Here is a 27,271-nt window from a genome sequence, read left to right as displayed (position 1 = left end):
AATAATTATTATAATATAATTTAATTTAAAGATTATATAATATAATATAAAAAATACCTTTATTTATACATTAAAGAAAAATAATTAACTAATATATATATAATTATTAAAAGGATTTAAATAATCAAATAAATATATATAATTAAAATAAATGTTATATAGGTTAAAGGATATACCTTTCTTATAATATAATAAAATAGTAAAGATATTAACTATTATAAAAATGACGTTTTTACTTAAAAAATTATACCTATTTTACTTCTTAAATAAATTAATATATATATTTATATATATAAATAATATATTAATATTATACTATAAAACATATTAAAAAATAATCAATAAAATAATTAACCTTATTAAAAATACTTAAAAAATAAAAAAATAAAAACTAATAAATTAATATTTAAAGATTAAAATAATATAAAATTATAAAAAAAAAAATAATCACTTTTAATTATAAAACTTATATTAAAAAAATAATTAAAAAATATTCCTTAACCAACTTATTATATAATTTAATAATATTAATAATTATAATAAAATTACCTATATATAATAAAATAATTAATAAAAAAGTTATTAAAAAATATTAAAAAAAATTAGATTAATTTTTTATATAGTTATTATAATATATCCAAAAATAATTTATATAATATTATAATTTTTATATTACTTAACTAACTTAAAGCCTTAATATATAAAAATAATAAATTAAATTATAAAGTATTTATATATTAAATAAAAACTTAATATTAAATATAAAAGTAAAAATTTAAAGTTTAAAATATTATTTATAATTAAAAATATATTATTTATTAATAATATTAAAATAAAATATTTATTTTATAATTATATAATTTCTTTATTTAATAAATTAATTATATAGAAAATAATAAAATAAATAATTATATTAATATTAATAATAAAAACCAAATTAATAATTATAAAAAAAATTATTAAAAAAATAATAATATTTTAATATTTATTTAAAAATATTAAATTAAATATAAATAAATAATAAAAAATCTTTAATAATAATTAATAAATAATATAATTAATTATAAAAGAAAAAGAATATATTAATATAAAATTATACCTAACTATTAGTCTTTTGGCTTTCTACGTAAAAAGCATTTAAATTTGGTGTGGTTTTTACCCCATTTTAAAAATGCCGGGGGTAGAAAGCGTTTATAGCTATTTTAAATACTTTCTACCTATATATCGGGTTTAAATTTGACTAAAATATATTGAAATAAAGCCCTCGAAAAGACGATTCTAACGGTATATTCGGATTTATTATAGGCCTTGAATTGGGAAGTGCATCGATGAAAGTATACAAGAGGTTTTTTGGTGGTTTCCATTTTGATGGGGTTGTACGTACTACCACGACCGTTGGTCCTAACTATTAGTCTTTTGGCTTTCTACGTAGAAAGCATTTAAATTTGGTGTGGTTTTTACCCTATTTTAAAAATGCCAGGGGTAGAAAACGTTTATAACTATTTTAAATACTTCTTATTTAAAACCTATCCAAATTAAATCTTATAAATTTATTAAATAATTGCATTAATTTAATAAATCTATTTATTGCTTTAGAATTATTCCGTTTTTATTATATTATTATATATATATAGGTTGAAATAATTTAAGGTTAATTTTAATAAAATGGCTAAAATTTGCACGGACCGCCGTTAATATTTCGGGGTAGTAAAAAGCTTTTAAATAATACATATTTATTTTTATATTAAGGATAAGAAATATTTAAATAATATGTATTTATTTTTTATACCGGGGGTAAAAAACATTTATATAATTTACCGGTATATATACAAATTAATACTATTTTATATATAAATAAAAAATGATTTAATATTAATTAAAATATATATAGATTAATTTAATAATAATAAAAGGTAAAAAATATTTATTATAAAGCTAGAATATATATAAATTAATATAAAAAAAGGTTAAGGTTTAAAAATATCTTAACAATATAAACCCATTTATTATATCAGGAATAAAAAGTATTTATATAATTTACCAATATATATATAAATCCAATATTGTTTTATAAATAAATCAAAAGTAATTTTATAAAAATCAATTAATAATAAATAATAATTAAATAATAATAAAATATATTTAAGATAATATTAAAAAGGTTTTAAATAAAAAACATTTAAATTGTATATATAAATTAAACTTATAAAAAGTAAAAAATATTTATATAACTTATTAATATATGTATTAATCCAATTTAATTTTACTAATAAATAAAAGATAATTTAATAAAAGTCAATTAATAATAAATATTAATTTAATAATATTTAAATTAATCTGAGATTATATTAAAAAAATTTCGGGTAAAAAGTATTTAAAGGTAAATAAAAAATATTTAAATTATATATATAAATTAAACATATAAAGAATAAAAAATATTTATATAATTTATCGGTATATATATAAATTTAAATTGGTTTTATTAATAAATAAAAAATAATTTAATAAAAGTTAATTAATAATAAATAATAATATAATAATATTTAATAAATTATAAATAAAAAATATTTAAATATTAATAAAAAGTATTTAAATTATATATATAAATTAAACATATAAAAGGTAAAAAATATTTAAATAATAAGTAAAATTAAACCGGTAATATTTAATATGTAAAATTAAAATCCTTACCATTTTAATTATATTTGCCATATATTTAAATTACTTTTACTATATATATATTTATATATTTATTATAAATTTATTACGTATATAATTTACGTTTATTTTTTACTTATTTTATATTTACTTCTTATATATCTTATATATATTTTGTATTTATTTTATACCTATTTTATATTTGTTTTATACCTATCTTTTACCTAATTATTTATAAATAGTTATAAATTTAAAAAGTTATTTCCTATATTAAAATAATATTAAAATAATATTAAAATAATATTAAAATTATATTTTTTTTATTATTATCTTTTTTTATAAATTATTATAAAATATTTACGTTATTTTATTAAGTTGTTATTTTTAAATTAAAAATTTTTTTTTTTTTATCCTTTTTTTATTATTATTATTATTATATTATTATTATAAAAGTTAATATTAAACCTTTTATTTATTTACTTTAATATTGGGTTATAATTTATTAAAAATACTATTATATATTAATAAACTAAAAAATTTTTTTATATTTAAACTAACTTATTTATAAAAACTTTTTTTTTAATTAAAAAAAAATAATATTTTAAGTTATTATAATTATTTTAAACCTATATTAATTTTAATCTAATTTAGAATAATTTATTTATTTATTTTTTAATATATTAGCTATCTTATATCTATTTTTTCCTTAATTCAATATTTTTCGCTATAAAATATATTTTTATATTAATTATATTATAAAAATAATAAAAAATTATTATTAATTAAAATATAATTAATATAGTAATTTATTATATAAAAGGTAAATTAAAGGTATATTATTAATACTAATACCATAAAAAATTAATATATAATATTAGTAATTTTTTAAAAATTAATATAATAATAATTATTTGAAAATAAAAAAATAAATATATATTATATATATATATATATATATATTTATTTTATTTTTATTAATTTTTATTTTTAATTTTATTTTTATATTATCTTGTTTTTACCTTTTATTATTAACGCTATTATAGTATTAAATAAAAAAAAAACCGATAATAAAGTTATTATATTTTAATTTCCTCTTTAAAAAACGTTATTACTTTAAATTAATTCTATAACCAATCCAACCCCTTTTTTATATAAAATTATCTAAATATACGTTTATATTAAAGAAATAATTAAAGTTATTTCCAATCTATTTATAAAAAAGTAAATTTTAAATTTTTGGGTTAAATATACTAAATAGGCGAAATATTTATAAAATTATTTTAATGTTAAATTGTTAGATAAATTAATAGCAATAATAAATCTTATATAAGAAAATAAACTAATAATATAAATAATTTTAGATATTTTTTACTATATTATAGATTTTATTAAAAATTAAATATTATAAATTTATAACTATAAATTTATTTGGTTTAAATTTAATTAAATAAATTAATATATAATAAAAAAATTATTATATATAAATTTATAATTAATAAATTAAGTTTATTATTAGATATAAATAAAATATATCTTTTTTTATTTATAACGTATATAATAATAAGATTAAAGTAAATATTTATTATATAAATTTATAAATATTTAATTATTATTAAATAATAAACTATATAATTTAACGTAAAAAGAGGTAAAGTTAACAGTAAATCCAAAATAGGTTTTTTTTCTTAATTCTATTTATTTATAATTATAATTTATTTTATTTAATTATCTTTTATATAATTTTATATATAATAATATTATTTTTAATATATTAATTATAATAAACGTATAAATAAATTATAATTAATTATAATTAATTAATTATACGTAAAATTATATAATTATTATTAAAATAATTTACTTATTAATATATAATTATTTAATTAATAACTATAAAAAATTTATTATTTATTATATATTAAATAAAGAAATAAAAAAAAATACCAAAATAAAAAGGCTTTTTATATTAAATAAAATAATTTTTTATATTAATTAATATATAATTTATCTTTATATAAAATATCTTATATTAATCTTAATATTTTAAATTATATTTATATTTACGTATGGTTAAAAGATTGCTATAAATATGGTTATAAAAGGTAAAATAATATAGGATAAAAATAAAATATCCTATTTAATTATTAAATTTACCATATTAAATTTAATAGATATAATATATAAATTAATAGTAAAAATGCGGAATATAATAGGTAAGTTTTTATTTTTACTATTAAATATTATTATAAATAAAAAAATAAAATATTTAATAATTTTATAAAAACATTTATATAATAATATATTTAATTTTACTTTAAATTATTTATTTATATAAAATAATTAAAATAAATGGCCTATTAATAAATAAAATAATTTATTAAACTATATTATTATTAATTTAATATTAATTAAATTATTTTTTAATTTTAAAATATAAAAAATTTATATTTTTATTTATAAAATATATTATATTTTAATTTAAGATTTTTATAAGTAATTATTAATATTTATATATATAATAAATAATTAATTAAAATAAAATATTAAGATATTAAAGGTGTAAATATATAATATAAAATAAAGTAAATTTTAAAATATCTTTTTTAACTATAATTTTATCTTATTTATAATTAACTACTATAAAGGATATTAGGTATTAAATAAATTAAAAACTATTTATTACTACCTATTTTACAAAATTAATAAATTATTTATATAATATTTATAACTTACATTATTATTTTGGTAATAAATTAAATATATAATATAAAAAAGTAAATAGTTTAATTTATTTTTATAATTGTGTAAATTTATAAAAAAATATAAAAAAGATATAAAAAAAAAAAGAATAGAAGATTTATTTTTAAATAAGGTTATAAATAATAATTTAGAAAATATATTAAAATTTATTAATTTAGTTTTATATAAAATTATATAATTTAAATTATAATTTTTTAATTATATATTATTTTATATATAAAAATATATTTATTACCTTTTAAATCAAAAATTTATAATAAATTTATAACGTTAAATTATTATTATAATAGGTTATTATTATTTTAATAGAATTTTTAATAAAAAAAAAAAATCGGATAAAGAATTAAATAAAAATAATATTATTGATTTATAAGTTAGATATAATATTTATATTATATAAATAATATATACGTAATTAATTAATTAAAGTAAATATAATATAAAATAAAATTAAAATAAATTTTAAATTATTAATTTAAAATAATATTATTTTTTAAAATTAAATATATAATATAATATTATTATTTAAAATTAATATTTAAAACTTTTTTAAAAAAAAGGTAAAATAGATTGGATTAAATAATTTAAATAATTTGGTTAAATAAATTTATTAAACCATTTTTATTAAATAATAGGTTAAAATAATATTATATTTTGGCCAAAATAAAAAAAAATCCTAAAAATAATCGCGTAAAATTAAATATCTATTATTTAAATATAAGGAATAGGTAAAGGTAAAAATTTATCTTTTATATTATTAATATATTATATTTTAAATAAAATTATTATTATTATAATATTATTAATTTTATTATAAAAGAATCTTAAATAATATTATATTAAAACTAAAATTTATATATTTTTATATAACCTAAAAAAACCTATAAATAATAAAGTAATTATTATATTTATTACGTTAAAAACCTTTATATTAACTTCTTTTTAAACATATTTAAATAAATTATAAAGAAATTAGATTTTAAACTAGATTATAATAAATAAATATTATATAATTTTAAACATAATATTTTCAAATAATCTCTTAAAAAAAACCCAATTTTAAAAAAATTTTTTAAAAATTAAAAGAATTTTATTATAAATAAATATATAATTTATATTCTTTATAACTATATTACCGATATAAAATAAAAGAATATTTTATTAAATAATAGAATTTCTAAATTATATAATATAATTATTCTAATAATTTATGTTATAATTTAATTTATATTATATTATATATATATTTAAACTTAAAGAAAAAACTAACGTAAATATATATATAAATAGGTAAGTAAAAATAAGATAGAAAATAGGTTATAAAATAATTTGGTTAAAAAAAAAAAAAATTTAATAATAATTTATAATAAAAAAGGTTATTAATATATTAATTAAATATAAAAATAATAAAATATTTATATATAATTAGATTATTAACTAAATTAAATAATTAATTAAATAATTATAATATTTAATATACTATAATAAAATAAGCAATAATAAAAAAAAAATATAAATTATAATAATATAAATAAAAAAGACCAACTCTTAAGTTATTATAATAACAAATATATTAAGGATAAGCTTAAATATATTAAATATTTATGTAATAATTTACATAAATACGCCATATTACCTAATAAATTTTACATAAAAGAATAAACGTATAAAATAAAACGAAAAATTAACTAAATTAATTTTAATTTACTATTATATTAATTATAATTATAAAATAAAATAATAAATATATAAACTACCTATTTATATAATAAATAATAAATAGAAATAATATTAACTATTAATCTTTTTATATATTATAATTATAAAATTAAATATATAAAAATTTAAAATAATAAAATATTTAAAAAGATTATAATATTAATAAATAATCTTAAATAAAATAATAAATAAATAATATAATTGGGTATTATATAAAATAAAAAAAATATATTATAATTAATATATAAATAATTTTAATTTAAATAAAAATATCCTATTATAATTAAATAATATTATTAATAAACCTTAAATAATATTAAATATAGATAAAAATATCTTATTAAAATTAAATAATATTTTTAATAAATTTTAAATAATATTAAATATAAATAAAAATATCTTATTAGAATTAAATAATATTATTAATAATATAAATATAATTTTAAATATAATTCCAAAATTAAAAGAATAATTAAATCAGACCTAATAATAAAGCTATAAAATAATAAAATAAACGTAATTTAGTATTAAATAAATAGTAAGAAATTAAATATTATTTTAATAATTCTTTTCTTATTATTCTTAACATTATCTATTATACTTAATTATAACCAAAATATTAATTTATTTTAATAAATTCAATTTATATTTAAATATATTATATTAATATTAATTTAGTTTATATCTTTATTTTAATAAAAATTTAAAATCTAAAATCTTTAATATTAAATATATATTATTTAAAAAGTTAATTAATAATAAAAATTTATAACCATTTTCTTATTATTTTTACTATTTATTTCTTTAAGAAATATATAATAAATAAATCATAATTAAAAATTAAAAAAATAAATATAAATTAATAAATTAACCTTATTAATATAATAAAAATTTATTTATTATTTTATATTTTATTATTTTATATATATAAAAATCTTTTATATATTAAATATATAATAAATTATTTTAAAAAAAATTAATTAATATATAAAAAAAAAATATAATATATTAATTAAACCAATAATATAAATAAAATATCTATAAAATTATAAATCTTTATTAATTATTATATTTAATATTAATTAATCTAAATTTTTATAAATAATTTTATAATCTTATATAATATATATTATATTATTTATATAATTATATTAAATTTAATCTTATTATTATTCTAAATATATTGAAAAAAATAATTTATAATATTTATAATAATATACAGGTTAATTTAAATAAAAAAAAAATAAATTTTATAATAATTTTAATATATTAATATTTATAATACCCCTATATAATTGCCTTCTTAATTATATTTATAATTATAAAATTATAAATAAATTAAAAGATATTTATATAATAAATAAAATATAAATTTATTAACAAATTTCTCTAATTTCTAATATAATTTTTATATGTTTTTAAATATTTAACGTTTATTAATTATATATAAAGATATTTCCCTTTTACTTTTATATTAATCTTTTTTTTTTTAATATCTTATATTTATCTAATTAATAGAATTTTTCTTATTTTACTTTTTTATATTATATATATATATATATATTATATTTTTTAACCATTATTCTTAAAAACTATCTTAATTATTATAATATTAATTAATTATTATATCTTTATTAAATAAAGATATAAATAAATAAAATATTACTACCCTTAATCCCTCCATTTTTACTCTAATATCTATCTGTATTTATATCCCTATTAATTTGATTTTTATTATAATACTTACCTATACTTATACCCTTATTAATTCAATTTTTATTATAATACCTACCTATATACATACCCCTTTTATACCTATTATCCCTCCTACTCCTTCTACCCCTTCCATATTATTTGCCTTTCCAATACCTTCTATCTTATTTACACTATCTACCCCTTTAACATCTTTTACCCTATTTATTCCTATTATTTTTATTATTTCTATTACTATTCTTAATTTTATATTTACCTATGCTTATACCTATACTTGCAAACATATTTATAAGTTTACCTACACTTTTATAGCTATATTTATAATTATTCCTATAACTATTTCCATAACTATATCTATAAATATTCTTATAATTATTTTTATAATTATACTTATAATTATTTCTATAATTATACCTATATTTATATTTATATTTATCCTTATAATTATACCCGCGCCTATACCTATACCTATTAATAAAAGTAAAAATAAAAATATAAATTAAAATAAAAATAAAAATAAAAATAAAGGTAAAGGTAAAAATAAAAATAAAAATAAAAATAAAAATAAAAATAAAAATAAAAGTAAAAATAATAACAAAAACAGAAATATAAATATAGATAAACCAAAAATCTTTTAACCTTTTTATTACGTTTATATACTAATCTTTTTTAATAAAAATTATAAATATAATTATTAAATTTAAATTAACCGTAATATAAAAAATTATTAATAATATAAAGATTATAAAAATTATTATAATATAATAATAAATTATTATAATAAAATATTAAAATTATTAATAAAAAAATTATATATTATTATAATAAATATTTAATATAATAATAATAAAAAAATATTTATAACCTTTATTTTATATATTTTTTAATAATTAAAAATATTAATTAATTTTATAAAATAAAAAAATATTTAAAATAATTAAAATAATATTAAAACCATATTTTACTACCTATAATCTTTATAAAGTAAAAAAAGTAAAAAAATAAATCTATTAAAAAAAAAAAAATTTAAACTTTTTATTATTTACTATTAAAAAATATAAAACTTATTATTTTTATAATAATATATAAGAAATAAAAAAAGATATAATAAATATAATTATAAAATAATTATAATTTATTATAAAATTTTTTATAAATTAATATATATTTTTTTATTTATTTTAAATAAAGTTATTAATATATTATAAATATATATTTATATTTATAAAATATTTATTTAAATATTTAATAATAAAAATTTTATAAAAAATAATGGAAAAAGTATTAGATAAGAAGATTAATATATATAATTTAAATAATTATAATTAAAATTAATTAATATATCTTTTTTTCTTTTATATATAATATTAATTTTATATTAATTTTATAATTAAATTATAATAAAATTATTTTTTTTTTAAATATATATTTAATTATTATTTGGAAAATAAAGCCATTTATTAAGGCTAATTTTTATTTTAATTATTTAAATATTTTTAAATTTTATAATAATATTAAAAATTTTATTATAAAATATATTAATAATATAATACCAAATATTATATAAAGGATTATTAAAAAAAAAATAAAGTAAAATATTTTCTTACTAATATTAATATTTAATATTATATTATATATAATTAAAATAAATTAAATAAATATAATTATAAAATATATTTTATTATAAAAATAAAAATAAAATATAAATAAATAATTTTATTAATTTTAAATTTAAATTTAATATATTAATTATAAATAAAAATTAAATATAATAAATATAAAATTATTACTATAATATTATTAAAATATCTATAAATTTAATAATAAATTTAAAATTAAAAATAATATAGAAATAACCTTTATAATATTTAAAAAAAATAATAAATTAATTTATTAATTTTAAAATATATATTTATAAATTTGGTTTTTTTTTAAAATTAAAATTAAAATAATTAGGTTAGTTATAAGNTATTTAATAAATTTATAAGATTTAATTTAAATAAGTTTTAAATAAAAAGTATTTAAATTTAAGTTTAAATGTTTTTTATTTTTAACCATTTTAAATCGGGGTAAATCTTTTACCAAATTTAAATACTTTTTATATAAAAAGCCAAAAAATTAATAGTTAGATTTAATTTGGTAAAGTTATATATATATTTATTAAAAAAAAAAAGAAGTTCTTTAGTACGTACCAGTTTTCTATTGCGCAAATAGTCAAACCCAAAAAATCACATACTGCGCCCATAGCCCCAACAGCCTTAATAGCCCCATTAGCCCCATTAGCCACAATAGCAACATCATTCTTAACGCCGCGGTTCAAATCTTCGACTTTACATTCCTTCCTTTTTTTACATCATGTAAAATTTTCTCCGCATCTAAGATAGTTCCTGTTTGACTCCACTTCCATACTTAAAGCAGATTAGTCATGCTTGGATAACTCGGACATTTTACGTCACGATCCGTAATCGTAATATAAGCCATAAGTAAAAAAAGATTCTGACAAAGCCGAATAAAGCTACATAGCGCACGTCATTTCTACAACATTTGATTTGAAAACCCCTTATTTCTCAGCGAAGAAAGCTTCAAAACTAAAGGTATAAAAGTTGTTTACTTAGGTCTAGGGAGTTGTACAAGTAAACGTTCCCCGCATCTATGAATATAATTACTCCTCATTTCGCACTTTCTCGTGTTACGAATCTGTCATTATCGTCCCGTTTGATTCCAGCTTCTCTTACGTCCAGATTGCTGTTACTAAAAAGCTATTCAGTTGTAAATATAAAAAGTAATTCAACTTGGGAAAAAAAAGAACAAGAAGATAAAAACATACTTGGAGATTTAACATTCAGTCCCGTGAAGAAGCATACAGAACAGCAAATCAGCATGGTAAGATTGCCTTAGTCTTATGATCTCAAATAGGTTTTAAATTGGGAAATAGGCTTCTAAGATCACAGACTGGGTAAAGCCCGGAGACGCCAGCGGCGAGTTCAAGCGTCTTAGCAGCTCGTTCCGTAATTGGATTTCTACAGAGCCTGGTGCGCAGTTCCCGCCTGAGAAGGGTCGATATCATCTCTACGTTAGCTATGCTTGTCCCTGGGTATGGTGTTTTCTTCCCAACATTTTAAAATGCGACGAGCCAACTAGCTAACTATGAATAGGCTACGCGGACCTTAATTGCGAGGAAGCTTAAGGGTCTGGAAGATTTTATCACCTTTTCCAGCGTGCATTGGCATATGGGAGAGAAGGGTATGTCTGCTTCTAGAAACCGTATATATCTCCGGCTAGGAAACTAAAATCTCAACAGGATGGCGATTCCCCACCCCGGAAGACAAGGACGCCGAAGGAGAAAACGTAATCCCAGACCCAGTCCCTGGACACGAGAAGTACACGCACATACGCGAGTTATATTTCGCAGTAGACCCGGACTACGAGGGGCGCTTCACGGTCCCCGTCCTCTTCGACAAGAAAGCCAACACCATCGTCAACAACGAGAGCAGCGAGATCCTGCGCATGCTCGGCACCGTGTTCGACGAGCAGCTTCCACCCGAGTTCGCCAAGGTGGATCTATATCCTGAGGCGCTGCGGCCGCAGATCGAGGAGGCGCACGAGTGGACTTACGATCATATTAATAACGGCGTGTATAAAAGTGGATTTGCGACTACCCAGGAGGCATATGAGAGGAATGTTACGGCGCTGTTTGAGGCGTTAGATAGAGCCGAGAAGCATTTAGAGGAGACGGGGGGGCCGTATTTCTTAGGAGATAGGTTGACGGAGGTGGATGTTAGACTGTAAGTTCTTGGCTTTTACCCCTTGCCCCCTTTTATGGCATCGCCACAGAGATGTGCCCGCCCCTATGCATAGAACTTCTTCCCCTAAAGAAAAATTAGGAAAAAAAAGAGGAAAAAAAAGCTTTAGCCTTGATAATGATAACTAACATAAGAGCCAGCTTCCCGACGCTGGTCCGGTTCGACCCGGTCTACGTGCAGCACTTCAAGTGCAACATACGCGACATCAGATCGGGGTACCCGCGCCTGCACGACTACACGCGTAACTTGTACTGGAAGCATCCCGCATTCAAGGACACGACAAACTTCCTGCATATCAAGAACCACTACACGCGCAGTCATACGCAGATTAATCCTCATTCCATTACGCCGCTGGGTCCGCTCCCGGATATCTTACCGCTTGAGGAGGAGGTAGAGGCTGCGAAGGCTGTGCTAGGGAAGAAGTAGAGATGGGGTTTGGGGATAAGGGATTATATAATCTGGTTGGTTGAAAGGTGGATGGATGGGAGCATGGTCTATACTACAATGTATCACTCTTTTAGGCACACAATTGAATTCCATAGGTAATATTGGACATGCATCATCTTGGGCTATGGATATGACTTATTGGCAATCCAAAGAAGATAAGTTTTTTGGTTTGTCTATCTCTTATAATCCGGCAGAAGCACAGTCTTGAATCAAATATGTTCACTAGGAGAACTATTATGCTAAAACATTATCAGTCTTTTAGGGGAATAAAGACTATCCTATGATGTGGGTTGTACTTAAATTATTAAATTCCTCATTGTGTACTAGGCATTTGTAATTTCTATAGGAAATACGACTAACTATCTTAAGAATTTCTATGTAAGGTAGATTTGATACTTTTCCAACATGTTCTTGAGCAGACATATAGAAGGATAATAGAAGTAGTTATTAGTTTAGTGACGAAGCTCCTCGAGCCAACCATCTCCTTGCTTATGTGCCAGGCAGAACAGAGGATTTCCAGTTTCCAACTATGTGTACACGAACAAACAGCCCACACATCCGTGAGCCCAAAATCTCCTTGGTAGCTGTGCTTTAAGAACCACTTGCTGCTCTGGCTTTGCGGCACTAGGTGTGGGTATCTCTTATCAGCTTTAGATTCGAGAAAGCGTCCAGCGCAATATCTTCATCTTAAACTTGTCATCCAAGTCAAGCCGCCGCCCCCCTCAGACATCAGCCAAACATTGGACCCGCCCTTAGCTCAACCTGGTTTCCCTGGACGGAGACATCTTGAAATTATCCCTATAGCTTAGGTGGGTATAGAGGACGAATCAATAAGGTGGATTATAGACGTTTCTCTTATAACGAAAACACTGTCTTGGCCACCGCCTTAGATTGGCATGGGTAAGGGTCTAACTGCTGGAAGCCACGTCTTTTTTTCCTTCTCGGCTGAAACGGGAGAGAAATGACTAGAACTTGCATATACTGTCGCGTTTTTTTCTTCTCCGGGGTACTTAAAATCCCTTCGGCGCTCATGTAAATTTGAGAGGAGCCGGTAGACTGCAGCGGGTTAACCCTTGTGGTTTAGTTTAGTTTAGCTTAGATATCCGAGGGGACGCCAGCATTTATGGCGAGGTCGGAGCCCACCACACATTGAATTGGCTATGGCCTTTGATGGTGTTTTGGCGAGGTTAATAAAGTGTTGGAATTAGTAGTGGCATTATTGAAGAGAAACATCTGGGAAAGATAATGTTAGTTTTAATGATTTGTGAAGTTGGGTTTGTCTTGTTTAGCTAGCTTACCTTGGATGCCTAAGTAAGTATTTGCATTTTACTTTATCTCCTTTGGAATGTAGTTAAATGCTACTTGAGAGGTCTGTGACATGAGTATATTGGAAGGAGGGGGAACATGGGACCGGCCAGAGATGTGAAGAGAGAATGGTAGAGTATATGGAGTGTGACAAGCACAGGAAGCAAGCCTCTTCGTCAATTATTATCATCCTTCTCGTCCTTCTTCTGGTCTGTGTATTATTACGCATCTACCAGTAGGATATTCATCTTCCCCGTAGTAGAGATAATATTATACTTGTTAATGGATCTTCAATAGATCGCGCTGTTTGGTGCTGTTTGCTGTTTGGCACAGTTGTAGCATGCGCCACCACCCCCAACCTGATAGTATCAAGCTGGTCTCTCCATTCAGATGTCGCCGACAAAAGTTGTTAAGTTTGTATTGATGAGTTGTAACCGTAAAGTATAGTCTGCTGCCGAAGCCCTCATCTCTGATATTGTACACCAGGGATTGAATTTGACGTTGATAGGATATAAGTTTAGTGTTGTGAATAAATTATCTTTTGTTTAGATAAGACGCGGTCTCTTTTATTGATGTGAGACTTAACCAATAATTAAGTTATAATAAGTAGGTAGGTTGATTGATTGATTGATTAATTGTTAAGTTGGTTTGAAGTTGTAAAGGGAAAATAAATTTCTTGCTTCTCGCGCCGCGGCGAAGTGTTTGTATAATTGTCTGCCTGGGCGGTCTAGGCGGTCTGGTATTACTGCCGTAATAATAATTTTGGTGCCTGAGTGACTGTCGGTAGGTACGATGTAAAACCGACAGCTGCTTGTTGTTGTAGCCGTCAGTACAGCTGTCACTACGGCTGTTGCTGCTCACACGTGTTATCTTTTGTGAAGATTTTTCAGAAGGAGCAAATCATTATTTAAGTATATGGTACCGCACCTACCCTACATCGTTTTGACTGATTTCTTAAAAGGATTTATCACATCCGAAGCCTCCTTTTTAAGGGAAAAGGGGTCAAAGGTGCAGTACAAGTCACGAAAGAAACCCAAGTTTTCCACAAGCTTAATTACATGCTGGTTGGTTATTATAAAGGTTAAATGCTTAATATATTCGTCCCTTGACATTTTGCGCATTGATATTCCTTAGAAATTTGGTGATTTTGATGTTAATCGGTGTCTATATGCTGTTACGTACTTGCCAAAGCTGACATAATTTAAGTACGCTTTTAGTTAACATTTGTAGTTAATTCCATTTATTTATTATAAACAGGTTTAGCTTTTTAGAAGTTTTAGTGCGCATAGGGTGGTGTCTTGATCAATAATACCCTTCGTAGGCCGATGGGCTGTTCTCGAAAAGGGGGGTTGATGTTTAACGGTTTGAACTAGTAAAAATAATAACAAGTCCCAATTGGGAGATTTAAAGTCGCACCTCGATATTAACAAGTAGCTCCATTAAAATATCGTGCTCCTATAACAAAGATCTATTGAATATCTAATTCTATTGGTATCGGGAGAAGCTAAAGATAACCGTTCATTACACCCGTATACTTGGATTAAAAGTCAAATGGTTTATTCTATACCCATAGCAACAGGAGATAGATACATCATCTTCCCTATTTCTCTACGCTAAAAAACAGCGGGCCATTGTATATTTCACAAATCCCCTCTAAATCGATATCGCATCGCCAACTAAACATTTCCATCTGTCTCTTAATCTTTCTTCTCCTATACTTGCCTCTATCATGTCAACATCCCCATTCTCTCCTTATTTCTCAGTGCTAAGTATGATTCATCCACCCTAGTCTTCCTCCTCATTCACTAAAAGCCTACGACTGAGCGCGCATAATCTAGTAGTTCTCCGCGACCCCTTTGGCAGCGGTAAAATGTTGACAACTGAAGCCGTGGCTGAGGTTTACCAAGCAACCCCTGTACAGTGTTTCTACCGGGGACTTAGCTATTAATCCAGGACAAGTCGATAGAAAGCTCTGAGAAACTCTAGACATGTCGCATAAATGGAACGCGGTGCTCCTGCTCGACGAAGCCGATATCTTCCTCCAGCAACGAGATACGCGTAATATCCAGAGAAATGCGCTCGTAAGCATATTTCTGAGACAGCTCGAATACTATCAGGGTATTCTTATCCTCACGACCAACCGAGTCGTACAGTGCGATACCGCATTCGAGAGTAGAATACACATACCGATACAGTACCCTGAACTTGATGAATCTTCAAGGTTACAGATTTGGACGATGTTTCTCAAGAGGCTCAGGGAATTGCAGAAAGTCCCCGTTGAAATTACGGAAAATGATGTCTCACAGCTTGCGAAGATAGCAATAAACGGGAGGCAAGTGAGTTCAATCCGTAACCAAGCTGGTGTGGTAATGATATTAACTAATCTATTAGATCAAAAATACACTAAGTAGTGCCAGAATTATAGCTAAGGAGATGGGTTGGGGCACTTTCCGTCTCGCATGTCAATCTAGTCTTGAGTGTCAGCAACTGGGTGATCTACCGTGACGAGGAAGTTAAGGCATAGTGAGCTAACAGCCCCAGAAGCGTAATATTATTATATCTTGTATCTCAACTCATAGTCAAGTACTTGCCTTATTATTATTCCATATAGCATACTAGATATTAATAATGGACATAAAAAATCCAACACAACTTTTACTGTTGTTGTAGCAAACTAACGCTACCTATGTCCCCATATTGTGAAATATACGCCATGGTTAGACCATATTAGGGAGAATATCTAAAAATGAACTACTCTAACCAAAACTCCACATAATAATGCATAAGGGTTAATTCATGCAGTACCTAGGTAGTTGGTAAGATGCTGATGTACGTCCTAAGACCGGAGTAACTGAGTCCAATCCCGCCACTATTTAAATATCATCTGACTTCGGTGACTTATGCCTCTTCCCGACTTACTTCCTCTACATGAGATGTGCTTCTATTCTTTTCCTCAATGACCGCTACTCTCACAGCTTCCGTACCTGTGCATATATATCTCTTAAACTTCCGAGCCGGAACCTTAGCTTCAAATATCTCATTTATCTCTTCTAGGGTTCGATCGCGCGTCTCTGGCATAAAAGCCCATGTGAATAGGAACACTATCATGTTGGATCCAAACCAGATATATCTATTATGTTACACTGTTAGCGAAAAGTCGATCATGGGATTACTATTACTTACCCGTATTTGGCACTCCATCCCAGGCTGGCTGGATTAATAAAGTACGGCGCGGTAAATACCCCTAGCCAATTTCCAAGGAAGTTGAGTGCGGTGGCTACACCGTAAGTATGAGCTCGGAGATGATTACTAGGCAGTTCGCCTCCTAGGAGCCAAGCGTAAGGCGCTATTGAAATTAGCAAGAACCTTTCCTAGAATAAAAATGCGTTACTTACCATAGGCAACATAAAAGAATGTGAACAGAGCGATAAAGGCGATGACAACCTTTGCAGTGGCCACAGTTCCGGGGGCCACAGTCCAAGCGATAGCAAACGCGAGTTGACAGAAACCACACGCCGCTACTCCTATAAGAAGAATGACACGACGGTCGATGTGCCGAACGACAAAGAAGCTGGCTAGGACGCCAATGAGTCCCATACACGTTATCATGGTAGAATACGAAAATGCTTCATTTACACCGGCAACGGTGAGGAAGTAAGTTGTATAAATATTCAGCTGTTTAAGAGAGATTAGTCAAGACTTGATACCTAGATCACAAGTTTATAGGAGGGAATATTTACCCAAGAAGACCCTAGATATAATATTAGCGAGAACTCTTATTCCTTCATGGAGTTCCACTTACCATTAGCACAGTGGAAGCAGATAACAGCTACAGAAAGTAAGGATCTACGCCGATTGGTACCCTTCCACATCTCAATCCACAAGTGCTTCCCCTTGAACTGGTCCGTCTGAGCCGCTGTAGAAGTTCGAATTTCTTCAAACTCGGCTTGGAACTCGTTCTCGTTAATATTGCCATTTCGAAGTCTTCGAAGTGCCGACTCAGCTTCTGCCTCTTTTCCTTGTGTCATGAGCCATCTTGGGCTCTCCGGAAAGAAGAACATAGCAATCGTCTGGATGGTCGGAGCAACGAAGAAGATGGCAAGTGGGATTCGATAAGCTTCCTTTTCGAGCATAGTGTGGGTGCCATAGTCGATAGCGGCCCCGACGATAGATCCTATAGAGAGTTGGCTCTGGTATACGGCAAAGGCAATACCTCGAAGATGGGCGGGCGCTGCTTCGTTGATGTAAACTTGGGCGAAAGTAAGAAACCAGCCGACCGATATTCCTATACGCGCGTATGAGTTATGTCCTATCCTAAATTCGACTTAGTTATAGATTGTAGACTTACCAAGAACAAAGCGGGCAAAATATAGTGCACCGAGATTCGTCGTTCCGATCATTATTGCTGTTGCGATACAGTTTAGGAGAGACGCTGCCCATAACCCTTGTCGTCGCCCAAACCTGGAGCTGAACGGCCCAACCGAAAGCGAACCCACGAATGTTCCAATTGTCATCAGAGACGAAATAAGTTGTTGAACAGTCGGATCAATGGCCCACTTATGAGCCACTTCGTCGTAATAGCCAAAGACTTTCAAGAAGCCAGGCATGGCCATGAAGCCGCCGACGAGGGCGTAATCAAGGCCATATTGAAAGCTCGAGATGGTAACAACAAAACAGATTGCAAGACACTTTTTATGACTGCGAATATCCAGCTGCAGCGGATTTGCTGAGATAGCGGCGGCCACCATCGTTATGGTGGTATATACGGATCTTACTTACGCTAAGACACAGATGAAAGTGATGAGAATCCTGTCGATGATGAGAGGCGGATGGATTGCCTCTTGAAGAACTCATTAATCCATGGGCGATAAATTACCCATCCCGATAGAGCAGATGCGCTACTACATATCCCGACCCGAGGGTCTTCACCTGAGTATGTCCCGCGACAGACTATTGGTACGCGATCTCCGCATGCTAACCCCAAACTTCCCCAGATTCACATTGCCGATATCCAGAATTGATATAGTCCCTTGGCTGTCCCCGCATACCCCAGACGGCAGACAGTTAAGCGATGGACGGTGCTATAGATTGGGGTAGCTTGAGAATCCTCCGGTTTCATCGGTCGGTAAGCTACAATCTCGTTAATATAAGTGGCCGGTTCCCCTTCGCTTACCGGAATCAACGCCCCCGTTAGTCACCCAACAGTTCTCCAGAGTCCTTAGCAGGTTTCGTAGAGCAAAAAGGATATATTATACTATTTATTGTACAGGATGGGTTCTCTTTCTATAAACAAGCTGAAACGGGAGCCCTTGAAGAAGGGATCGTCTATCGATCATCTCAAATATATCGATAGCACTCCTATCATCGGCCGGGAATATCCCACCGCGAAGCTCAAGGACATACTAAAAGCCCCCAATGCTGAAGAGCAGCTGCGAGACCTTGCGATCACCATCTGCGAGCGCGGCGTAGTATTCTTCAGAGCCCCCCAAGATGATCTTTCTATCGAGGAGCAGAAGTACATCACGGACTTGCTTGGCAAACTAACGGGACGACCTCCCGAGAATGGGCTGCACGTGCACCCCCTGTATAATGACCCTAACAATCTCCCTATGGCAGACGGTACCACCGACAAGCAGATGTAGGTTGAAGGAAATTACCCCCTTAAGTATTCTGGAGCTGAAAGAATTTCAGCTATGTTATCAACTCCGAGGCGGCCAAGAAGTTATATGCCACGATGAAGAACCGTCCCGGCTCAGCTAGCGAGCCTCGAGATCTGGGTAGGGAATGGCACAGCGACAGTATGTTAACCAACCTCCCCATTCCCAATTATAGAATTCCATACTAATATCAATCCTCCAGGTCTCTTCGAGAACTGTCCCTCAGATTTCTCCTTCCTCCGCATGCAAGACACCCCACCTGCCGGCGGGGACACCCTCTGGGTATCCGGCTACGAGCTCTACGACCGGTTATCCCCTCCCTACCAGAAATTCCTCGAAACCCTGACGGCGACTTGCGCGCAGCCCGTCTTCGAGTCTGCCTGCAAGGCCGGCGGGTACGACGTCATGTCTCCTCGCGGGTCGCCCCTCAACAAGGACTATGAGTTTTCGCCGTCGCACCCCGTGATCCGCACGCACCCCGTTACCGGATGGAAGTCGCTATTCGCGGGCGTGGGGTTGCACGTCAGTCGGATTAACGACGTGTATTCGTATGAGGACCAGATGATCCGCGATTATGTGCTGAGGCTTATTACGCGGAACCATGATTGTATAGCTAGGATGCACTGGACGAGGGGGGCTTGTGCGATTTGGAGTAACGTGTGCACTTTGCATGCTGCTACTGTGAGTATCCTATATTTCTTTACGAGTGTTTTCGTATAGCCGTTTCTTCTTGGTGCTAATGTGGATTATAACAGCCTGATACGCATCTTGTAGAGGGTATTAGAACAGGTGTACGGGCTTCGGGGACCGGCGAAGTGCCATATCTTGACCCGGCGAGCACTGGAAGGAGAGAGGCATTAGGAATGCCACAATTTTGAGTCATTCGTGTGATGAGAGAAGTGGAAGATCATATATGTCTTAGTTCGGTACCTATTATATCCTTACCTAAGTATTGTAGAAGTTTTCTGCCATTCTCGAGTCAGTATATCATGAGTGCTCCTTTTGAGAATCATTCCAGAATTTCACCTTGTAAATAAGTTGTAATACGTCGTATTGCCCTACTTCGAATAGAATACCCTTTCGTATACATAATAGTGTCATGTTATTGTCGGTACCTAAAGCGGATTGAGGATGCATTTAATTACGCAGTATACGGCAGATTTCTCTTGATAATATTTTGTTAGGCTGAGCTTTCATCCTAAATCCGACTTATACAAGGCATAAACCTAAGAAGTAGCCGATCAGACTTCGATTAGGACTTTAGACATACCCTTTACAGAACAAGGCAAGTTATCTCAACCAATCATATGAAGAATTACTTAATAAATAAAGTCTTGTCATACACAAGTATCAACTAAGTGTTATGGCTTTCCTAGGTGAGCTAGGTATACGTATACCTTTATCCATCATTCTCGCAGAACAAACGGGGCTCATTGGCTATAAGCACCCGTATCCCAAACCTATCATATACCCACTCGCGACGGTTTAGAGTACGGGAGATATAAATCCCGGGTATCTCAAAAGCCTCATGAAAGATTTGACGCGTTCATCTTTCGACACGATTAAAAGAGACGCAATAAAAATAGTCACCCCACGAAACATTAAAATACGGAAACATATCTTATTAGATAGGCTTTATTTAGATGATGAAAAGGGACTATTATGCATTATAACTAGTAAAATGCGGATATAGGTATCAGCCTATGTGGGTCGGATTCGTCAACCATCCACATCCCGTTTCAAGGCTTTCAGCTCTAGAAGACACGACGATGCTTGAATCGTCGAATTGTCCGATGGATTTGAAAATCCCGTGTCCCTAATTGGCAGGTGAAATAACTAGGGTCCCCCTGTTCCCTACGAACGCAACTCTCCTGAACAAGGCTCAGCTTTTTCTCATATCCCAATATTCGCCTCTACGTAGGGGACGCGTAATGGTATCTTTAAAGGCTGAGGCTAAAGCCTACTAGAGAGTTCAATGGTAACAATTGTAATGGAGAAGCCAGAGATTTTTGCGAGTCCTTGATATACCATGAGGTCGCCAAGAACAATGCAGCACCAGGATGCACGACAAACATTACGAATAGAGATGTCCTGACTCGTCGTCCAGTGGGCCCAGAAGAGAGCCACGCATCTGGGTAGAGCCTCCAGTAGCAACATTAAAAGACCATCATGTCGCTGTCTCAGTTGCCATTTTCTACTCATCACCAACCCCTATCAAGTCGTTCGGTAGCAGTCAATTGTTTTCAAAGATCCTCTATTTGCTCATCGTCATCATGGTCGCTTTCTCCAACCTAGCCCTCGCGGCTCTTGTCAGCTACGCCACTGCTCATCCTGGCGAGAAGCATGATTCGCACAAGATGAAGCGTGAGATTGTAGCCCGTGACAATGCGGCTCAACTCGGCGCTCGATCGCTGGCTTCATGCTCGAACTCGGCTTCCGCTCAGGCACTCAAGGCGCGCTCGATCAAGCGCCGTGCCGAGACTGTTAATAAAATCCGACAGCAGCGCGGCATCCAGACCAGTGAGTATTGAATATTAAACTACAAGGTGTTTTGAACTAACAGAGTCTTCAGCCGCGAGAAAAAACAAGCGAGACCTCGCGGATCTCCAGGCCTGGGAGAAGGTCAACCACAACATGACGGGAACATATGACTACGACATGTTCACTTCACTCGAGGAGGTCTTCAGTGGAAACACGAGCTGTATCTTGGCCCCTGAAATCACCGGTGGACCGTACTATGTTGTAGGCGAGAAGATGCGATCCAACGTCAAGGAGGCCAAGTATTGTGACGGTATCGACTTATTCCTCGAGGTCCAGTACATCGACGTCAACACCTGCGATCCCATGCCTGCCGTCGCGGTTGATATCTGGAATTGCAATGCCACCGGTGTCTACAGCGGTATCTCTACCAACGGAAACTACGCCGATGGTGGATACAACTCTACTTACCTCCGAGGAGTCCAGTTGACGGATGGCGATGGTGTCGCCAGCTTTGAGACAATCTTCCCTGGTCACTACGGTGGACGTGCCGTCCACACGCACTTGTTGTCGCATACCAATGCTACGGTCATGCCCAACGGTACTATCTCCGTGTGGTAAGTTATGATAAAAATAAAGTCACCTATCCTAGAGTCCAATGCTTCGATTTTTTCGATACACCATAACTAACCCTCGACAATAGGAATGCGCCGGTTAGTCACATCGGACAGCTATTCTGGCCCGAGGACCTACGCGTCGAAGTCGAGGCGACGTATCCGTACAACACCAACACAGTGGAAGTAACCACCAACGACGAAGACATGTGGTCCATCATCCAGGCTGACGAGTCGTTCGACCCTATCCCGCAATTCGTCTACCTCGGCGACTCCATCGAGGACGGCCTATTTGCGTGGATCCAGATCGGCATTAACGGCTCTGCTGACTACAACGAGGACGAGTACTACGGAGTTGGTAAGTTTAATCTACTTCTAAAATACAGATAAGAATATGAGAGCTAATTCGTAAATTGTAGCCGCATACCTTGATGCTGAGGGTGGCCACTCGACTGGCTTCACCATCGGTGGCGGTGGAGGTGGCAACGGAACTGGCCCTGGTGGAAATGGGACTGCTCCTAGTGGATTCCCGAGCGGTTCTATGAGCGGTGGTCCTCCTTCTTCTACCAGCGCTTAAGCAAATTAGGATTTCCCAGGTCTCTCACTTTTAGTCACTATAGTTTTTATAGACCCCTGTGTACATAATCAAATTACGGGGAATGGGTTCAGTCTAGAGTTAGATGGTGGAATTAAATATACCCCTATACATATATGCATAAGCTCATTAAATTCGCAAGAACTTGAATACATTAACTGGACTCGAAATATATTTCTTTAATACATGCTATACTGAATTTGGTTCGTTGGTTCGTTGGTTCGTTGATAAATTACCCCTGAATATAGCTCCATTTAGTGAGAGGCCGTGCTTTATGACTCATGTCGTCTTCCAGGCGTACTAGACAGTCTTTTGAAAGTTAGTAATATAGCATTAGCAGAAAATAATTATCTCGCGGTCATAGAGAAGTGTTCTAAGTATGTTGAGTAGGTATTAATATAATTGATAATGATTGAAATAATTATGATATCAACTAGGTGTTAAATATAAAGTCTAGAAGTTGATAATCATTCAACACTAATTTCCGCGTTTCCTATACACCTAATAATACATGAACCAAAAGAATATGAGGGCCAAAAAGAAATCGAATGAAAGAGTATTTGTCTGGTTAGGGATTGAACCTACGATCTCTCGGACCTCGACATCTCATCCAGGACTATTACCTGAATATGTGCTGTGACCGAGCGTGTTCCCTCTTCGTCACCAGACGTTATATTTCGTATTGCTTTTTATGTTATTTTAAAATATATATCATGACTCTTACTGCAGCTTGGCCTACTTTCTAGCACCCTAGACAGAACCTTACACCAACGCCAATTTCATAGTTTCTTACAACGGATTTGTGACTCATACTACCAGAATGAAAGATTATTGGTTAACTGAATATATAAACACAATACTTAAATCTATAATCACCCAAATTCAAAGGACGTCAAAATCTAACTAGCCCAAGTCATTATATCCTATTTAAAAACAATATAGGATCAATATAAATAAATACTTAGATATATCAATCTAAATATACTCGATAACGATATATATTCTTGGTAACGACCTGTTAACTCTGATGCCGCTCCTGCTACCCCCTCATAAGTTTTGAGGATAGACTAAACAAACAGTATTATACCATAATTGGTACAACTACAACTATTATCTACTTAACTTACCCATAGCTAGAAATGAGTTTGATGAAGCTATCTTTCTGACATTATTATTCAATTCATCGTAGGTATATGAGGTCAGCTTAGAATTCTTATGTCAGGCTATCATAGTGTAGTTTGTTAGTTTATTATATTCTACATTAGCTCTTTTTCAACTTTATAAGACCCTACAGGGCTGGTAATTTTCACGAGTCTTCATTATCCCTCTCTTATATATAGCCAACAGATATCGTATATATTCCCGAACAGTTGCTCAACTCTTGACTTGTTCTGCTCATATTGCATACATGACGCTGTGCTCCTCACGCTCTATACTTTTCACCCCAGGGAAATTTACCAAGAACGCATCAAGGGAAGTTTCGCCGAATTTCTCGTACAATAACCCATAGGGTAAGAAATCACCACACCATAATCCATCCAAGCTGAGTTTCTCTTTTTGTCAGCCCAACCCAATGCCAATCTCTGATAACCTAAAAACGGACCAAGGTTAGATTAAACGCATGCCAGGTAACTATCCAGAAAGATGAGCAGATTATGAATTTCAAAAAATTACAAGTCGTAAATTGCATCCCATGATCAATGCCTTACCGTCTCAATGCTGGCTAGCTTCGGGCCAGCTGATATTCTTCGAAATTGAGGCTAACGTCTTTTAAGGGTCGACGACCCTCCATAAACTTATTCCAACCCTCCTTATTTCCCTTCAGGTATAATTGCCACTCTCGAAAGTCGCTCATGTGCTCCAGTAAAGTTTAGACCGAAGGTTTGGCTCGACTGGAGGGTTCACCTCTGCTGCTCTATGTAAATTTTGAGTTGGTGGCCGAGTGTGCCGCGGAAAAACTGAAGCCTGTCAAAGATGATGAAGTCGCATTGCAATAAATAAGAATGAGACGCTCCATTAAGAACATATGGGGTGTTCACTCCCTTTTCTTCTCTTCGGGTTGCTTACTATCTAGAAAGAAAAAAACCTGCCCGACGGGATGTAAAGAGGGACCAGATACCTCGGTACTTTTGACCGTAAAAGTTACCTACAAAGCTACAAAAGCTACAAAAAACTCTCTGGGGGTGTCACGGGGAAAGTACTTCCCCACAATTGACGTGCAGTCGGGGGTTACATCCAGGCACTGTCCCACCATTAAGTAGGAAGAAGATGCAATAGAAAGTTCGGAAAGCTCAACACAAAAGATGCAGGCCGCTGGGTTAGGCAAAGACTAGGTAATGGTCAATTTAGAAATCATGTGAGCTGTACCCCATGATCAGCTGGCCAGCCGTCTATCAATGCCACCTCCCTAATGTAATGCTGCATTTCGCGAGACGCTGCGACGGCCGTAAATGACGCTATAAATCTTTGTCGCTTATCGCCAAATATAGACTTACACGTGTGTGGGAGGCTCTTTCGGTTGTTGAGGGGTAAAGTGGGGGGAGAGTTTCGGTAAAGATCGTCAGGTCATGGTCACATATAGGTGACGTAGATAGCGAGAAACATCTCGGCCCGGAGGTATATTTCTATGTATGAATAAAGGTAATCTAGGTACTTATGTAGGTAAGTATGCTATAAACCGAATAACTAGGATTTCCTTTAAAAATGATTGGGATATTATTAAACAACCAATATATTATTGCTTATATACATATACATCTACCTCTTATATAATGTATTTGGTATATATATTAGGTAAGTCACGTCCAATATCAATCATCCCTAATATCAACCAAGTGTCCCCCAGGTAGTACTGCATCATACTATTGGGATGGAAGAGTTTTGGTTTGCGTTGTCCCAATGTAATAATGATTGAACATGCGTCATCACTTGTTCCTTTACATAATATATATCTATCTCCTAGGTAAGTATTAATATATAGACAAGGTCTATTAATGCCTTGCAAAATAAAGGCCCGATGCCTAATATACTAATGCATTCCGAATGTTGCTTGTGGTAGTGTATAGGTAGGTAGTGAGTGTATAGATATTCCCGTATCAAATATTCGGTACATGTATCTGACCGATAATAAGACAAAAAAAATTACCTCCGTATTAGTTTTCTCACCGTAAGGAAACGTCTACCAGGAACCGGAACCGAACCAAGGTACACCCGTGGTAGCTTACCTGTAGGTAAGGGTAGGTAAGGGACGGCGAGGGCGCCTGCAGCGTTCTTGTCGCACAACATGATACGGTATGTAGGGACTACCTACCTAATGTAAGTTGAACAAGAACTACTCAGGTACCTAACCAAAGTAGGTACCCTAACCCGGCACCTAAGGTAAGGACTAGGGGTAGTAGTGCGGGTGTACCATACGATTGATATGATTGATACGATTGCATGCACTGGCCACTTCAAAAGGTTTCTCATTGCGGGGCCGGGACAGCCGTAGCTTTTCCTCGTCCTCCCTATTCTGGCCCGTGA

At 30.0% G+C, this 27,271-nt stretch overlaps 4 protein-coding genes across 4 annotated transcripts; 3 read left to right on the top strand and 1 right to left on the bottom strand.

Moving 5' to 3' along the window:
* Positions 1-11,730: 11,730 nt before the first annotated feature.
* Positions 11,731-13,079, top strand: GL218_08684 (Glutathione S-transferase omega-like 2; the record flags this gene model as incomplete). The annotated part of the gene is made up of 5 exons (XM_033585491.1): positions 11,731-11,733; positions 11,786-11,944; positions 12,006-12,093; positions 12,152-12,635; positions 12,794-13,079. 5 exons carry the CDS (start codon positions 11,731-11,733, stop codon positions 13,077-13,079), a joined length of 1,020 nt encoding a protein of 339 aa, XP_033440487.1.
* A 4,224-nt stretch (positions 13,080-17,303) lies between these two features.
* GL218_08683 (putative glucose transporter rco-3) lies at positions 17,304-19,153 on the bottom strand (the record flags this gene model as incomplete). Its single annotated transcript, XM_033585490.1, has 6 exons — positions 17,304-17,535; positions 17,589-17,751; positions 17,801-18,080; positions 18,146-18,156; positions 18,208-18,690; positions 18,754-19,153. 6 exons carry the CDS (start codon positions 19,151-19,153, stop codon positions 17,304-17,306), a joined length of 1,569 nt encoding a protein of 522 aa, XP_033440482.1.
* Positions 19,154-19,675: 522 nt separating this feature from the next.
* GL218_08682 (putative alpha-ketoglutarate-dependent sulfonate dioxygenase) lies at positions 19,676-20,940 on the top strand (the record flags this gene model as incomplete). The annotated part of the gene is made up of 4 exons (XM_033585489.1): positions 19,676-20,043; positions 20,097-20,203; positions 20,265-20,743; positions 20,818-20,940. The coding sequence occupies 4 exons, from the start codon at positions 19,676-19,678 to the stop codon at positions 20,938-20,940; spliced, it is 1,077 nt and encodes a 358-aa protein (XP_033440481.1).
* A 1,395-nt stretch (positions 20,941-22,335) lies between these two features.
* GL218_08681 (putative gpi anchored protein) lies at positions 22,336-23,731 on the top strand (the record flags this gene model as incomplete). The annotated part of the gene is made up of 4 exons (XM_033585488.1): positions 22,336-22,582; positions 22,635-23,157; positions 23,244-23,512; positions 23,574-23,731. The coding sequence occupies 4 exons, from the start codon at positions 22,336-22,338 to the stop codon at positions 23,729-23,731; spliced, it is 1,197 nt and encodes a 398-aa protein (XP_033440484.1).
* Between the last annotated feature and the right edge of the window lie 3,540 nt (positions 23,732-27,271).

This window comes from Daldinia childiae (genome assembly GCF_008694065.1).
Source record: "Daldinia childiae strain JS-1345 chromosome Unknown Scaffold13, whole genome shotgun sequence".
NCBI classification, from domain to species: Eukaryota; Fungi; Ascomycota; class Sordariomycetes; order Xylariales; family Hypoxylaceae; genus Daldinia; species Daldinia childiae.
Note: the sequence above shows the minus strand (reverse complement) of the source record. Positions and strands in the feature narration are given on the sequence as shown.